The 16044-nt window shown below is 59.0% G+C and overlaps 1 protein-coding gene across 20 annotated transcripts in view; it reads left to right on the top strand.

Annotated features, from left to right (window-relative positions):
- Positions 1-16044, top strand: part of MYO18A (myosin XVIIIA) — an 87715-nt gene that overhangs the window by 43345 nt on the left and 28326 nt on the right. For 11 of the 20 annotated variants that reach the window (XM_040243876.1, XM_040243867.1, XM_040243868.1 and 8 more), the window contains 15 exons: positions 357-457; positions 1159-1222; positions 1452-1596; positions 1943-1963; positions 3288-3299; positions 4112-4288; positions 4468-4558; positions 4780-4972; positions 5806-5892; positions 7932-8073; positions 8247-8406; positions 8648-8834; positions 9181-9427; positions 11429-11538; positions 14912-14977. In XM_040243876.1, the coding sequence (XP_040099810.1) occupies positions 357-457; positions 1159-1222; positions 1452-1596; positions 1943-1963; positions 3288-3299; positions 4112-4288; positions 4468-4558; positions 4780-4972; positions 5806-5892; positions 7932-8073; positions 8247-8406; positions 8648-8834; positions 9181-9427; positions 11429-11538; positions 14912-14977 (1803 nt within the window). The remainder of the gene's footprint in view (positions 1-356; positions 458-1158; positions 1223-1451; positions 1597-1942; positions 1964-3287; positions 3300-4111; positions 4289-4467; positions 4559-4779; positions 4973-5805; positions 5893-7931; positions 8074-8246; positions 8407-8647; positions 8835-9180; positions 9428-11428; positions 11539-14911; positions 14978-16044) is intronic. The other 9 variants (XM_040243871.1, XM_040243872.1, XM_040243877.1 and 6 more) reach the window with 2 other exon arrangements.

Genomic DNA, 16044 nt, shown 5'->3' on the forward strand with positions numbered 1-16044 from the left:
CCTGCCTATCCTGGGGCGGCTCACACCTTAGTTGCTCAGGGCCTTCTCTCAGCCTGATTGACCCATGCAGGACTGGCCTGTTAGTAAAGTAAGGCCCACCCTCTGAGGCTGGTTCCCTTCCGTGCTTGTGAAATAGCTCATCCCGAGTGCCTGGTTCCCCTGGCGGCTGGGTTGGGTGGCAGGGCATGTGATCTTCCCCAGCTCTGGGGTCTGCCCCACACTTGCCTATGAGGTGATCTGGCCTCTGGTTGAGCTCCTGGAGAATAAGATGCAGCTGCTCGTTGCCACGGGCCTGGTTGGGGAAGCCTGACCTGGGCCTGCCCTCCAGCCCACACACCCTCTATGCTGTGCTACAGACCATGCTTCTGGAAAAGCTGCGTGTGGCCCGACGTCCAGCCGGTGAGGCCACATTCAACATCTTCTACTACCTGCTGGCCTGTGGGGATGGCACCCTCAAGTGAGTGGGACAGAGGGCACTGGGAGGATGCTCTGGGCTCCCACCCACTGACAGCTCCTGGGCTTTGCCCCCAATTGTATCCCATGCCAGTTGTTTATTTCATGGCTGCTATGTGTTAGGCTCTGAGCTAGGCCCTGGAGGTGATGAGCTGAATGAGCCATAGGCCTTGCCCAGCAGGAGCTCCCTGGCCTTGGACCCTGGGGCCCTGGCTATAGGTGAGGGGCACCATTGACACTTCAGCATTCCCAGGGCCTGGCTAGGATCTCTGCTCCCTGTGACACCAGATCTGGAGAGGAAAGCACCCCAGGGTGCAGGTGGTCAGGGACTTGTCTGCAGTTCCATGGCTAGTGTGGGGCTGAGCTGGTGTTAGAGCCCACACAGGGGCCAAAGCCTAAGCCTTTTTTCCATTGCCCTCCACGCTGGCCCCCTTGCCTCGATGCTGGCTCCTCTGCCAGGCTCTTCCCTTTAGACCTTCAGGCTTGCTGTCTGTGTTCACTGAAAAAAGGATAAATGATAAGGCTGAGCAAGCAGCCCAGGGTGCTAGCCTCGCATCCGGGCCAGTTAAGAAAGGTGCCTGGCGGGAGGGCATGGTGGAGAGACAGAACTGAGTCTGGAGGCAGAGTCTCTGCCTCCACCCTGGTGGGGAGATGGACTTGGTGTGGGGACCCAGCCCTGTGCTGACGCCTCGTGTGTACCCCTAGGACAGAGCTCCACTTGAACCACTTGGCAGAGAACAATGTGTTTGGGATTGTGCCCCTGGCCAAGGTGAGGGGCCTATGGCGAGGGTTGGGGGGTGCGGTGGTTGGCAGCCCGGGGCCTCAGAGTAGGAGAAGCTTCGGGTGGCCTGGAGTACCCCAGCGAAACAGCAGGAACTCGGCTCAGGCTGGGTGGCGGTACCCAAGCCTGGGCTGCCCTGGGGGCCTGGCAGCATGAGGATGGCTGAAGGGACACCCCATCGGAGATCCTCTGCCCATGTACCCACCCGACCCTGCAGCCCGAGGAGAAGCAGAAGGCGGCTCAGCAGTTCAGTAAGCTCCAGTCGGCCATGAAGGTGCTGGGCGTCTCCCCGGACGAACAGAAGGCCTGCTGGCTCATCCTGGCTGCCATCTACCACCTGGGGGCTGCAGGCGCCACCAAAGGTAACCCACCGTGGAGCCCAGTGGGCTGGCTGGTCACCCGGGAGAGCGGGTGGGCACCCAGCCTGCCCCCAGTTCATCTTCGCCCTGCACATACTTGCCTGTTATCAGACACTTCTCTCTGGCTTGTCCCTTTTCCCAGTCCCCCTCATCAGAACAGAAGCCTCTAAACATCCAGAGGAGCGTCTCTGCCAGTGATGGCCAGAGGCCTGAGGTGACAGTGGCCGGAAGTGCTGTGAACAGCAGGGGGCTTGGGAGTTTGGAGGCTCGGGGGAAAGACTAGGGCATGAACTCAGAGTAGCGTGCCCCGCCCCCCAGAATAACTCTCCTTCTGTTCCCTTCCTGACAGAGGCCCCCGAGGAGCAAGCGGGTAACTGACCTTGACCCCGGCCAGGGGTGTAGGGGCCACCGTGCCCTGTCTTGGTGCTTGCCCTGGGCTCTCTCTGGGGGCTGGGCTTTTTCTATCAGAGCAGAGGGCACTGGCCTGGGAGAAGCCCCAGGTTTGAGGGTAGAGAGGGTGCCTGTGGGCAGCGGGACTTCTCAGAGCCCCAGGAACAGCTGCTTCTACGTGTTTTGTGTACAGATCCTGGCACCTCTCAGGATGCCCTCCCTGGGGCATTGATGAGGAAGGGTGTTTTGCTTCCTGGGGCTTCCCAAGGCCAGTTTCCCCTCGATCTTCCCTAGTCTTCACTGGTTTGGTATTTAAGTGCCTCTTCCTCTTGCATGTCAGGGTGGAGACCACTAGGGGGCAGCAGGCGCTATGGTTACTAAGGGCCTCTTCCTCTTGCATGTCAAGGTGGCGGCCACTAGGGGGCAGCAGGCGCCGTGGTATCGAATGGGCTGCAGCTTCAGCGTTAGTGCTAGTGCTTGGGGTCTCACGAATGGCTGGAGCTTGGTTGTGGCTTGGTCTGCCTTCCTCCGAGATGATATGGATGGGCCGGCGCTCTGAGCGCCTCTTCACCCTTTCTCCTCCGGTGTAGAGAAAGGGCTGCTGCTTCTGAATGGCACCTGGGGCACTGGCTTCATTTTCCTCTGGGATATGAAGGGCCCCAGGCTGTCAGCAGGAGTGAGGAAGCACTGGTGGGTGGGAGGGAGGGTGGATGCAGGAAAAGAGCAGGCATCGTAAGGTAGGTACCTTATGATCCCAGCAGGTGGCATCCCCGGCAAAGAGGAAGCCGGCTCAGAGTTAAAGCTGTCTCCACACTTGCGGATGGGCGGGTGGATGGGCATATGGTTGTGTGTTGAGGACGGTCTTTCCCTCTGAGGAGGTGACAGCCCAGGTCTCCTGTAGCCCTACTCAGTCCTGACTGCATGTGGAGAGCTCTGAGTGTGTCAGCACATGGACCTTGTTGAGCAGCATCTGTTAGCTCTTCAGAGTTTCCAGGATTTGCTAGGGGGGTGTGTGTGTGTATGTGCAAGTGTGTGTATGTGTGGTAGAAAGTATTTGTGGGTCGCTTTCTGTGTGTGTCAGTGTGATTATATCCATACAAATACTATGAGGCTGTGAATGTGTGCACATGTGTGTGTGTGTGTTTCTGAGTTTCTGAATGGGGGCTGGGTTCTCTGTCCCGCTCATCTTCACAAACCCCCACCCTCCACAGGCCCTTCCCTGGGCCTGGCAGGCTCAGCTGATGACTGTTTGCTAACACGCTGTTTTTCTTTGCATGCTGCATGCTGGGTCCTTTGCCTTACAGAAGCTGCCGAAGGTAAAACCTTGTTTCTTGTTAGCGTTCCCTAATTGCCACGATTAGACACGTGTTGGCTGAGGTGCGTGGTCCCAGTCCCCTGCGGCTCTTTCTTGCCTCCCCACTGTTGGGCCACAGTGGATATTTGAGATCGCCCCTGGTGGATGCCTGGGGTGAAGGGGAAGGATCCTAGTGTGTCCATGGAGGCGGGGGGTCCAGTACTCTTCTGATATGTGTCCCCCCACCACCACCACCAGGCACAGGCTGGTCTTGTGCTTTTCCCAGGTAGGCCGGCTCATCTTCTGTCCTTCCCCACCGCTGGCACCTGGAGCCAAGCCCTCTAAAGGGGCTTTCCCAGCTGTTGGGGAGCCCTCTGGTGGCCGCAGCGTGGAGTTACCTCCTCTTTTTGGATCTGCTCATTGTCTCCAAGGGGCTTCCGTGGCGGCTCAGACAGTAAAGACAGTAAAGCCTCTGCCTGCAATGCAGGAGGCTGGGCTTCAGTCCCTAGGTGGGGAAGATCCCCCTGGAGAAGGAAATGGCAACCCACTCCAGTTTTCTTGCCTGGAGACTTCTACGGACAGAGGAGCCTGGAGGGGAAGGGAGTCCATGGGGTCACAAAGAGTCAAAAATGCCACCCCTAAGAGACACGGGCAGCACTGGCAGCTGCTGGTTGTCCCTGTTATGCCTGAAGCCCTTGCTGATGTCGTCAAGGCTGAGTTTTTTCCTTCTAGAGGGTGCCTGTTCCCTATCGCTACGGGCGCGAGGGAGCCGAAGGGTACAGTGGTCATCAAGCAGCCTGAGGAAGATGCTAGATTCTTTTTTCTACTTCACAGCTGGACGCAGGCAGTTTGCTCGCCACGAGTGGGCCCAGAAGGCTGCGTACCTGCTGGGCTGCAGCCTGGAAGAGCTCTCCTCAGCCATCTTCAAGCACCACCACCAGGGTGGCACCCTGCAGCGCTCCACGTCCTTCCGCCAGGGCCCCGAGGAGAGCAGCCTGGGCGACGGCACAGGTACCCGAGTCCCGTGTGGTCGGAGGCCACTTCCAGGGTGCACTGCCATCTCCGGGTGGGCAGACTGTTGGGTGAACAGATGCTCCATGCTGCCTGGGCCTGGGTGGCGGTGGGTAGGGAGCATGCCCAGGTATGGAGTCCCGGGGAGCAGGAGATAGAGCTGACCTTCTTGCCCACAGGCCCAAAACTGAGTGCGCTGGAATGCTTGGAGGGCATGGCATCTGGCCTCTACAGCGAGCTCTTCACGCTTCTCATCTCCCTGGTGAACAGGTGGGTGCCAGGCACTCTCGGCTTCCAGGCCTGACAGAAGTAGCGTTGATGCATTTTGCCTGTGGGGTCGCTGAGGCAGAGCCAGCCTCCACCAGCAGCTGAGTTCTCCCCTCGGGTCCTGGGCTCCTGGGCAGGGATGGGGATCAGGCTTAGGGCAGGGTGGGCTGCCTGGCCGCCAGGGCACTGCCCTGGGGGGCTCTGACCCGGCTCTCCCCGGGCAGGGCTCTCAAGTCCAGCCAGCACTCGCTCTGCTCCGTGATGATTGTGGACACCCCAGGCTTCCAGAACCCTGAGCAGGGTGGGTCGGCCCGTGGGGCCTCCTTTGAGGAGCTGTGCCACAACTATGCCCAGGACCGGCTACAGAGGCTCTTCCATGAGCGGACCTTCATTCAGGAGTTGGAAAGATACAAGGAGGTAGCGCTTGACCTTGCTCCTGCCACCTAGCGCCCCCCAGGCTCACCTGGCCCTGGCACACTCGGGAGTCGGGGGGCATCTGTGGGTGCAGCGGATTCCCCGCCGGCTGCTCCTTGCCCAGCTCTTCCCTCTGACGCTTCTGTCCCCTATGCTGTCTGGAGCAGCAGGCATTTCCTGCTGAGGCTGCATCATTTATTTGTGGAGTTTGCTCTCCCAGAAGCCAAAGATGCTTACAGGGTCCCTCCCTGAGGGCCCCTCTCTGCCCGCCTTCGAGGCCACCTGCCTTGGCCCATCTCTGGGCAGTTCCTGCCTCCACGTGTGTCTGGCCTGGTCTCCCCTGTCTCCTGATGTGTTAGGATGATAACTAATTATTAAGCCTTCCCCACCACCTCCATAACAGGGTATCCCAGATGGGATCTGAGAATCCTACCTCACGTGGAGCTGAGTTGAATGAGCCGGGGGGTTTGGGGGGGTGATATTTATCTCGGATGACCGAAGATTCGGGAGGAAAATGATAGTTGTTCTTCAAGTGTTTCAAGGATGAGTATGTGAAATCGAGAGTGGGCTAACTGCAGGTGGCCAGATCAGCGGGTGTGAATAACAGGAATGTGTGTGAGACTTTATCTCACTGTGAAGGAGGTGAGGAGAAGTTAACTGCCCAGAGACACAGTGCGGGGCCTTGAGAGGTGGTGAGCGTCCGTCAGCCGGGCTGCTGGAGCGTTCCTCCCGCTCTGATGGGACGTCGGACTTGCTGACCCCAGTGTCTCCCACCTGGCCTGCTCATAGGGCCGCACACAGCCCCGTGCTCACTATCACCCCACCTTCGTTCCTAGGAGAACATCGAGCTGGCGTTTGACGACTTGGAGCCGGCCACAGATGACTCTGTGGCTGCCGTGGACCAGGCCTCCCATCAGTCCCTGGTAGGAATTCCAGGGAGGGCCTGGGCTGGCCTTTTATCACCCTTCCCATTCTTCTCCCTCGGCAGAGTCCTCCCCGTGTGAGCTGCTGCCTGCCAGTCAGAGGGGGCACTGTGGGCAGGTGGGGGATGGGGGCGTGCAGCAGTCAGGCCCGGATACCAAGCACTTTGCAGTTGTGTGCCTGCCCTCAGCTGTCAGCCAGTCTGGCCAGGAAAGGGACACTGTGGCCTTTGGCCCTGGTGCCGTAGGGAGCTTCGCCCCTGGGTGTCTGAGCTCAGGCCCTGTCCCAGCTGTGCTTCAGGTATGTCTGCCAGGAGCCCTTGTACCACTTCCTCGTGGGTGAGGGCCTGGCTAGACCCAGAGGACACAGTCATCCCCTCCCCTTGTCCTGGAGTACAGGAACAAGCAGGGCGAGGAGGTGGCATTCTGGCCAAATACGGATACAGTACGCAGATATAAAACCAAGGGGCTGTGTGGGTGTGAGCCCTCGCCGCTCATTCTGGGGATGGGCCTTGTCACCCGCTGGGCAAGCATCTTGGGCACCTTGCTGCCTGGGGGACTGGTTGGCCTGATGGGCACTTGGCGTTTGGCAGTTGTCTTCAGTTAGGGAAGCTTCATAAGGTGCTTGATTGAAGAACCGGCAATTTTGCCAGGTTGCTGATCTCCCTCCTCTGCTTGGATCCCACCTCCTTCCCCCTCCCCTCTGTGGGAAGGCTCTGACCCAGGGGTGGTGCCCCGAGAGAACGAGTATTCATCCCCCTGGGAGAAGTGCTTAACGTGCCCAAGTCCCCCACCTCCCAGGGGAAGTTGGCTTTTCTTCCTGATACCTGGGCCCCCACCAAGGCCTCCCTCTAGAGTCTTTGCCCTTCCCAGGAGGTTGGCCAGTTGGCCCAGGGGACTTACGTGCAGCAGTGGGTCAGGTGGTGTGTTTGGATAGTGCTTGGCTGTCCCTTCCTTCCTCTGACCTCTCTCGCCTGATGGGCCTTGGCATCAGCAGCTGCACCTCCGGGCAAAGGAGCCCCTTGGTGCCCCGCCCGCCATTCGCCCCTCCAGTGGCTGCCTGCTCATTCCTGCCACACAGCTCCAGCTACTCTGTTGCCCACCTTCTGCTTCCTCCTAGTCAGCACAGACCTCCTTGGGCAGCTGGGGTCAAAGAGGGCACTTCTCTTACTTCTCTTGTCCCCAGTCCCCAGAGGCCAGCCAGAGTCCTTCCTGCCCAAGGAGGACCTGGGAACTGCATAGAAAAGGCACCCTCACACCTAGTTATTTGGTCTGTATGGGGAATTAGAAACAGAATTCAGTATTTCCACATTCTCTTGAAAAACTGGGGGATTTACCAACATTCTCAGGTCCACGTTCTTCAAGGATGGCAGGTGGCTGCTGCTGAGTGCGGGCTGGTAGATGTGGGTACCTGCTCCCCGGTCACCCCGGCTCTGCCCATTTCAGCTGCCACATGGATTAAGTCAACCGTCTTAGGCTTTCGGCACTCAAGTTTATGACCCTGCAGTGACCCCACCCGCAGAGCTCCAGGCCCTCTCTGCGTTCTGCCCCCTGGGGGGACCAGGGGTCACCCCACAGCCGTCTCTTACCTCTTACTGACAGCCTTCTTTGGGCCAAGCTCTGTACTCAGAGCCTTACAGACCTGCCCTTTAAATGTGCCTGGAAGGTGATACCCAGAGAGTGCAGGCAACATGGGGCTTGCTCAAGCCCCCCTGACCTCCAGGTGCTACAGGTGGAGGACAGCCTCTGGACGTGGGCCTGGCGTTCATAAGAAGCCTCAGTCTTTCGGGACTTTGGACACAGGTCCTGGGAATCATGCCGTGCTGTGGGCTTCTCTCTCTGGCCCCTCTTTCTGCTTGCTGCCCACCTGCTCTGCAGGATGGCAGCCGTGAGTGACAGGAGCTGGAGTGTGTGTGTGTGTGTGTATCTCTGTAGCATGTTCAGAGTGTGTGGTTGGGAACCAGCAGTCCTGGCCGCCACCCCCACCCCGCGCCTCCCGCCAGTTCCGTGTGCCCCCATGGGATTTCTTTCCGTCTCCACAGGTCCGCTCGCTGGCCCGCACAGATGAGGCTAGGGGCCTGCTGTGGTTGCTGGAAGAAGAGGCTCTGGTGCCAGGGGCCACGGAGGACACCCTCCTGGAGCGCCTCTTTTCCTACTACGGCCCGCAGGAAGGTGACAAAAAAGGTGGGTACGTCTGGAGGGCAGCACCCTGCTTCCTCTCCTGAGAACCTGGTTATGTATATGTGGGTCCAGCTGGCCTTGCCTGGGGTGGGGCTCACTGAGTCTGCGGGCTTTGGGGCGAGGGGTGCCTGGGGACTGATGATCTGAACCTTGCTTCCTCCCCACCCCCAAACCAGGCCCAAGCCCCCTCCTGCGCAGCAGCAAACCGCACCATTTCCTCCTGGGCCACGGCCACGGCACCAACTGGGTGGAGTACAACACAGCCGGCTGGCTGAGCTACACCAAGCAGAACCCAGCCGCCCAGAACGCCCCCCGGCTCCTACAGGACTCCCAGAAGTAAGAGCGCCACTCACTCTACCGGTGCTGGTTCTCTTCTTGCTGTTTGAGGGTTTCCTCTGCAGTGTCTCTGTTGGGTGAGGGAGGGCAGGTCTCCACCACAGGGTCCCCCACACACCCAGATAACCTGGACCCCTGGCCACGGTCATGTGGGGGTGGTGGGGCGTCCTAGGAGCTGCGTGAAGGGGCAGCCGGCCTTTACAGGCTCCTTTCCCCTCCTTGGCCTCCCCTCCCCCGGCAGAAAAATGATCAGCAACCTGTTTCTGGGCCGGGCGGGCGGCGCCACAGTGCTCTCAGGCTCCATCGCAGGCCTGGAGGGCGGCTCGCAGCTGGCGCTGCGCCGGGCCACCAGCATGCGGAAGACCTTCACCACGGGGATGGCGGCGGTCAAGAAGAAGTCCCTGTGCATCCAGATTAAGCTGCAGGTGGTGAGTGTGCCCACGGGGGTGCCAGGGCACTTCCGGAACGCTGGCAGGGGGCCGGGGGCCTCCTGGGCTCACTGAGGTCACCCGTGCCCGCTCAGCACCCCACTGGCCTCGGTCGCGGCTTGCGGGGGTGGGGTGGGGGGCACGGCTCTTCCTCAGTGTTGCCGCCTGTGAGTGGTCTCTGGGGCCTGGTAGGGGCAGGATTGTCCAGGCTCAGCAGTGTCCTGGCCGGGGGAGGGCGGGGGGCCACCTGCCATCCTGCCCAGAGTGGAGATGCTGGTGCCTCGGTCCCCGCCTCCTGGCTCGGTCTGTCAGTGCCCACTGAGGGCCGATCCTTCCGCTTCGGCAGGATGCCCTCATTGACACCGTGAAGAAGTCCAAACTGCATTTCGTCCACTGCTTCCTGCCGGTGGCGGAGGGCTGGGCCGGGGAGCCCCGCTCCACCGCCTCCCGCAGAGTCAGCAGCAGCAGTGAGCTGGACCTGCCCCCGGGAGAGCACTGCGAGGCCGGCGGCCTCCTGCCGCTGGACGTGCCACTGCTGCGGGCCCAGCTCCGGGGCTCCCGCCTGCTCGACGCCATGCGCATGTACCGCCAAGGTGAGGCCCTCTGTCCCAGAGCCGCCCCCGCCCCTCCCCACCACTCTAACAGGACCCCCCACCCCGGGGTCTGGAGGGGAGCTGCTCCCCTCCCGTCTCCCACCGGCCCTGGACCTCGCTCTTCTCTGTCACCGCCTCCTCTGGTGTCTCTCCTTGTATCTCTCCAGCCGGGTCTTTTCCTTTTGCTCTTTCTCTCCATCCTGCTGATCTTTGTTCTCTTCCACAGTCCAGCCCTCTTCATCCCCGACACTCCGCACCCAACATGCCCTGTCCCCACAGCTCTCTCCTTCCCCTCTCCTGGTCTGGGCAGGTCAGCTCTGCCCACAGCTGACCCAGTGTCTTACTGGAGCAGCTGCCTGTAAGAAGGGGCCAGCCCCACAGTGAGAAATGAGGTGCTAACTCTTTCTGAAGAACTTGAAATTCCCAAGAAAGGTCAGATAGACCCTTTCTATGGACGAAACTAGAAGAGGGGGCCAGAGAGGATAATAATAATAGTAGTTAACATCCTTAGCGCTTTTATAGTATACCAGATGCTGTTTTAAAGCTACCACACAGATTAACTCATTTAATCCTCACAACAACCTCATGAGATGTAGGTACTAGTACCATCCCCAGATGAGGGGACTGAGGCTCAGAGAGGGTAAGTAGCTTCTCCAAAGTCACACAGCTCATGAGTGACAGAACAGATCTGACCTAAGCAGACCAGCTTCTATGTAGCGTTTTGTTTGCCTGAGATGTTATGAGTTGCCAGGTTTCTGCCCTCATCTCCCTTAGCTGGAGGAGCAGGCAGGCTCCCACCCACCAACAACCAAGTCCCCATGAGGCACCCCGAGGGGCACTGTTACTTTTCCTTAGCAGCCAGAGCCAGGAAACGGGCTCCCTGCCCTGCTGAAAATAAATCATCGATCTGTCCCCACGTCTTGATATGGAGTTGGTGTTTATTATTTCAAAACCAGATTGTTACCGCTCTGAACCAAAATCAATGTGCTTTACTCAAACAAGCAGGTCGATGCGGCCAGCGGCGGCAGGCCCCCCTCCCCTCCCCCAGCTCCCAGCCCCCATCAATAGCACTGATGATTAATTAAGATGCCAGGCGTCCGGACCTGCTATCCTGGCCCATCAATTTAATTGCAATTCAGATACAATCAATAGCTCACTTTGTCTTGGCCCCTCAGCGGCCCCCGCCTCCTGTTTCAATTATCAGGCACATGCATCAGCCCTTCTCCCAGTTGGAGGGTTTCCCGGAGCAGCTCTGGCTGCCGTGGCAGAGCGAGCCCCCGACGGGCTGCTGGGAGCCCCGGTTTGGAATCCAGGGCTGCCCTCAGCTGCTCCTTGGGAGCTTGAGCAAGCCTGTCCCTCCACCTCGCGGGCCTCAGTTTCCAGCTCTGGAGGATGAGGTCTTTCTGGCTCTAAGGCTTCTTTTTTGGTTTGAGATTCTGTAGGAGTAGGTCTCTTGGTCCTCTGCTATGGACTCTGGTGTCCTCGGGGTGACTTGGGGTAACCTCTCACTGGCCTCCATCCTGACCTTGCTCCAGCCTCAAGCCCAGGTGGTAGAGGATCTCTGTTAGAGGTGACACTTTTTAGGGAAAGGGACTCTACAAGGCTTTTTGGTCACTGGGCCCACGGCCCACGGTCAGGATGGGGGCAGGAGGGGTGCCCTTTCTGATACCTGCCACAGGGAACCGAGGAAAGGAAAGGAACATTTTACTGAACGTTCAACAAGTGAGCCAAGCTTGTTTCTCTGTGTTTTCTCCTGTAAGCACTGTGACTGTGGGATAGGTGGGAGGGCTCCCCATTTAAAGATGAGGAAACTGAGGCTCAGAGAGGTTGAATGACTCAGCCAAGGTCACGTGATATGAGGAACCAGGGCAGGATTCCAGCCCTAGGCACTTGCACTTTTCCTCTCTGCTACTCCCTGATGCCCTCATTTTTATGAAGTCCTCAAGACATCATTCTCTGGGAGCAGACGAGGCTGATGGGCCTGGGCTCCTCTCTCTCTAGGTTACCCTGACCATATGGTGTTTTCCGAGTTCCGCCGCCGCTTTGACGTCCTGGCCCCACACCTGACCAAGAAACACGGACGCAACTACATCGTGGTGGACGAAAGGCGGGTAGGTCTGGGCCCCCACGGCCCCACGGCCCACCAGACCCTCCTCCCCCTGCTCAGACCCCTCTGAGCCAGTTGCCGTCCCTTGCCTAGAGAGAGCTTTGCTGGCCCTTGTTCAGGTGGCTGGTTTGGGCCGCCTAGGGCCGGGATGGGCACTTAGCAGCAGGCTTGGTGGTGGAGGGAAGGCAGCCTGGGCCATGGACCAGAAATCACAGAAGAGCCACCTGCTCTCAAGGCCGGAGGTGAGGATGTCTGCTATCTGCTGAGCCAGACAGTCACCCAAGAGCCTCCCAGGGGGCTGATTAGAACTAGTGTTTTGGATCCCCCACTGGCAGTGCCTGGGCCCCTCGGCCTTGACCTCTACATCAGGGACTAGTCCCTCCAGCAGGAAGCTGCCCAGGGGGTGAGGCAGGCATCCCTCCCAGGAAAAAGGTTGACGTGGCAGCACCTCCCTGGTGCAGGGTGAGCCTCAGGCTCCCAGGGCGGGCCCTTGTCAGCCAGGTCAGTGACTTCCTGCCACACAAAGGAATGTCTTCCCGCCGTTCTTGGCTGTCACTCTGACCCCCAGAGGCAGCTCCTCGGAGAGGCGAAGGGCTCCTTGAGCAGGGGAACCCTCCTGCGCTGTGCCTTGGCCTCAGGCACAGCCTGACTCAGAAGGCATCTCAGGCCTTAGGATGGCTTTCCTACAAGGGAACCTGCTATGCCAGATGGGGCAGGACCCCCCCCCACCTCCCACTGCCCCCCCGAGTCACAGACCCACACTGATGGAGCCTCAGAGACCCTCTCTCCACCCCATCCATCCGGGACCTGCCAGTGTCCAGGGTGACCTCGGCGTGGATGTCAATGACCCGAGCCACCTCCCTTCTCTCTGACCCTTGACCTCCATTCCCACCTCCCCTCAGGATATACCCAGCTCCTCGTCATCTCTGGAAGTGCTCCGCTTCTGGAATCTCTGACCACAGCCTCCTGTCTGTGCAGCTCATCCCCTCTCTTCCTCTCAGGACACCCACTCTGTGACTCCATCGAGACTTCTCATTTCTGGACCCCACTCCATTTCCTCTGCTCTGTCCATTCCTTTCCTCTTCCTCTCAGTCTGGACGCTGTGGTCCAGTTGGTTTTCATCACCCTCAGCTCCTCAGTCCCATAACACCTGCCCTGCCCAACCCCCTCCCTGAAGGGCCACCTTTGGGCGCTAAGCCCTCCTTGGATTGGAGCTCCCAAAGGGCTGTGGGAGAAAATGACACAACCGTGGGGACTGAAATTCCTATAGGTCCGTGATCTCCAGTTTTCCCTGCACTCCATTCTTACCTGGCTTCTGTTCCGAGCTCCTCTGCTATCCCATTCTCCGTCCTTCTGCTCAAATCCTCCCCTGCTGCATCTTCCCAGCACTTGACCTTGCCGCCGAACCCTAATACGAATCGGGGTTCCAACCTCCCCTGGCCCCTCTCCAGGTGTCCCCTCCTCCCCCGCCCTCCTGTCTGGGTGCGGGAGGGGCACCTCTCACCCAGCCCCTCTCTCCTGTGCTGCGGAACCCATTCCCTCTGGTCTCTCTGGAGAGCTGCTCCATCAGTACGAAGTTTTCTCTGTCTCCTGTCCCTTCCGCCTCTCCTTCTCCACCGGCTCTTTTCTCTCAGTGGAGAAGTAGTCCACAGATGTTACATTCAGAAGGGAACTTCCATCAGCCCTCCCTGGTGCCCTGGGCCATCAACATTTACTTCCCTCCTGCCGTTCATCCTTCCCCCCCGCCACCCCTAGTGGCCCTGTTCCCACCCCAAGGGCACCTGGGACTGGCTTGTCCTCCCAAACCCTCCATGTTGCCAGAGCTCATGGGCACTTTTCAGTGCTTCTCGCCAACATGCGACCATCGACAGCCCTGTTCTTTTTGAATCATTTTCTGCTCAGTTCCTTCACTGCTGCTCCTGGTTTTGCCCTTGTCTCCCTCTTCTCTCTTTCTCCGTCCCTCTGAGCTTCCCTTCCTCCACATGCCCCTGAAGTAAAGGTCCCTTTCTTCTTTAAGACTCTGTCCTTGACCGTATCTATTTTCTATGCTACACCCTCTTCCTAGGCAACCTCATTCACACCCATCACTTCAATTACCACATATATATTGATGACTCCCAGATCAATACCTCTAGCCCAGGCTTCTCTCCCGCTCTAGACATGCGTTTCTGTCTAGCTGCTTTCTAACTCTTCTACCTGGATGCCTTATCGCACCCCAAACTCAGCATGCTCAAACCAAACTGATTATGTGTTTGTGCTCCATCACAAAGTCGTGTCTGACTCTCTGCAACCCCATGGGCTGTAGCCCACCAGGCTCCTCTGTCTCTGAAATTCTCCAGGCAAGTGGGTTGCCATTCCCTTCTCCAGGGGATCGTCTCAACCCAGGGATCGAACCGGGGTCTCCTGCGTTGCAGGCAGATTCTCTACCACTGAGCCACCAGGGAGGCCCTGAGAGATGGAGAATGGAATTAATTATTTACTCTGAGAGTCAAAAACCTCCATGTGTCCCTAGCTTCTCATCTACCCTCTCCCCCACATTGAGCAAGGCTCCATCTTTTTTTTTTTTCTTTTGGCCATGCCCTGTGGCATGTGAGATCTTAGTTCCAGGACCCAGGATTGAATCCTGCATTGGAAGTGTGGAGTCTTAACCACTGGACCACCAGGGAGGTCTCTAAGCTCCATCTTCTTAACGTCTCTTGCATCTCCCCGTCCTCTTCTCCCTTTGGGTCGGGCTCTAGTCTTCTCTACTATGGATTCCTGCCTAAGGGGTCCATGCATCCTCCGCTTGTTGGCCGGTGGGGTTTCTGTAAAGAGCAAACCTGACCACCCCCCTCCCAGGGAGAGAACCTTCAGGGGCTCAGAGCGCACAGGCTCACGTCCTTTAGCCCCTGCCCACCTCTCCACCTGCCCCTTAACTGCTGCCCACCCCTCTCCAGTTATTCTGAACCACCTGGAGTTTCCTCAGTGCTTCCTGTTGTCTTATGCTTCCAGGCCTTCACGCCTGCTTGCCCCTCTGCCTGAAATGCCCTCACCCCTACTTTGTCTTGCTAATCCTTACTTGTAGCTAAAGACAGCGCAAGCAACACCTCCTCCGGGTGCCTTCCACGGCCCCCTTCTCTGGCTTAGATGCCTCCTCCTCTGTGCATTTCACCAGTTTTCGCGTCTGGCTCCCCAACGAGAGAGCTTTGTCCCTCTTGCAGTCATCTTTATATCCCCAGAATCCGACACAGAGCCTGGTGCTGCAGAAGCCACCGAAGGTGCTTGTTGAATACATCAGGGACTGAACGGAGGATGAGAAGGGCTGAGTGACTGGGTGAAGCCCCGCGTGGAGGCGGGGAGTCTCCTGGGGGCTTCCTGACAGAGGCTTCTCCTTGCAGGCGGTAGAGGAGCTGCTAGAGTCCTTGGACCTGGAGAAGAGCAGCTGCTGCATGGGCCTGAGCCGGGTGAGTTGACCCTGCAGGAAGGCAGCCGGGCCCACACTCTCCGGGCCCTTATCCAGATGGCTGGTCCTCCCCTCCTGCCCTCCCTGCTCAGTCCAACTTCTGGTGTCTCCTGGAGCCCCTGCTGGGTCTTGTCCCCCAGCCCCCTCACCCCAGCTGCTCTGGGGCTGCCCTTCCTCTCAAGCGGGCTTCCCTGGTGACTGAGATGATAAAGAATACGCCTGTAATACAGGAGACCCAGGGTTGATCCCTGGTTTGGGAAGATCCCCTGGAGAAGGGAATGGCAACTCACTCCAGTATTCTTGCCTGGAGAATCCCATGAACAGAGGAGCCTGGGGGGCTACAGGCCATGGGGTTGCAAAGAGCCAGACACCACTGACTGACTGACAGTACTGCTACAACTACTTCTTTTCAAGCTGCCCCCTGCAGGGCTGGGCGCCGGGGAGTTAGATGCTCGGCTGCAGCAAGGCTGACTCGCTCCCCTCTCAATGATTGGCTTGCTCAGGGCCAGGAGCGCCTCTGTGATGTCAGGAGGGACTGGGCTGGAAGGTGGTCCTGAGTCGGCCTAAGTGCTGGTGTGGGGAATGGGGAAGACCGAAGGGAGAGCTGGGAGAGGCGGAAAGAGCGTCTTCATTGCTGAGCTGTCCAGGGTCGCAGAGAGGAAGCAGGGCTCTGTGAGGCTGTGCCGCTGCCACCTGCCCACAGGCCGGGTTCCTCACCTGATTGGAATGTACATAAAAGGCAGGCGTGCCCGGCCCTGAGTGCCAGTCTGCCGCATCACTCCACCCCAGAGGGCCAGCTGGGCGTCCCTCCCTCGGGGCTGGGAGCCTGCGTGTCCCCCTGCTGAGACTGGGAGGCTGACAGGCAGCATCCACGGAAGTGCTCCAAGGGCCGAGGTGGGCAGAGAGCAGTGGGGGGCCCCCGGGAGGGTTCTGGGCTGTCCATCAGTCCGCAGAGAGGGAGGGAACTCGTGGGGAGAGTGAGGTGGAAGGGGATGCTTGCAGAAAAGGCTCGTGCTCTGCTCCTCAGCTCTCTTCTCCCTGCTTTGTGTTCTGAGTCTCCCTCCCTCC

The sequence above is a fragment of the Oryx dammah genome, unplaced genomic scaffold (assembly GCF_014754425.2).
Source record: "Oryx dammah isolate SB20612 unplaced genomic scaffold, SCBI_Odam_1.1 HiC_scaffold_8, whole genome shotgun sequence".
Taxonomy (NCBI): Eukaryota; Metazoa; Chordata; class Mammalia; order Artiodactyla; family Bovidae; genus Oryx; species Oryx dammah.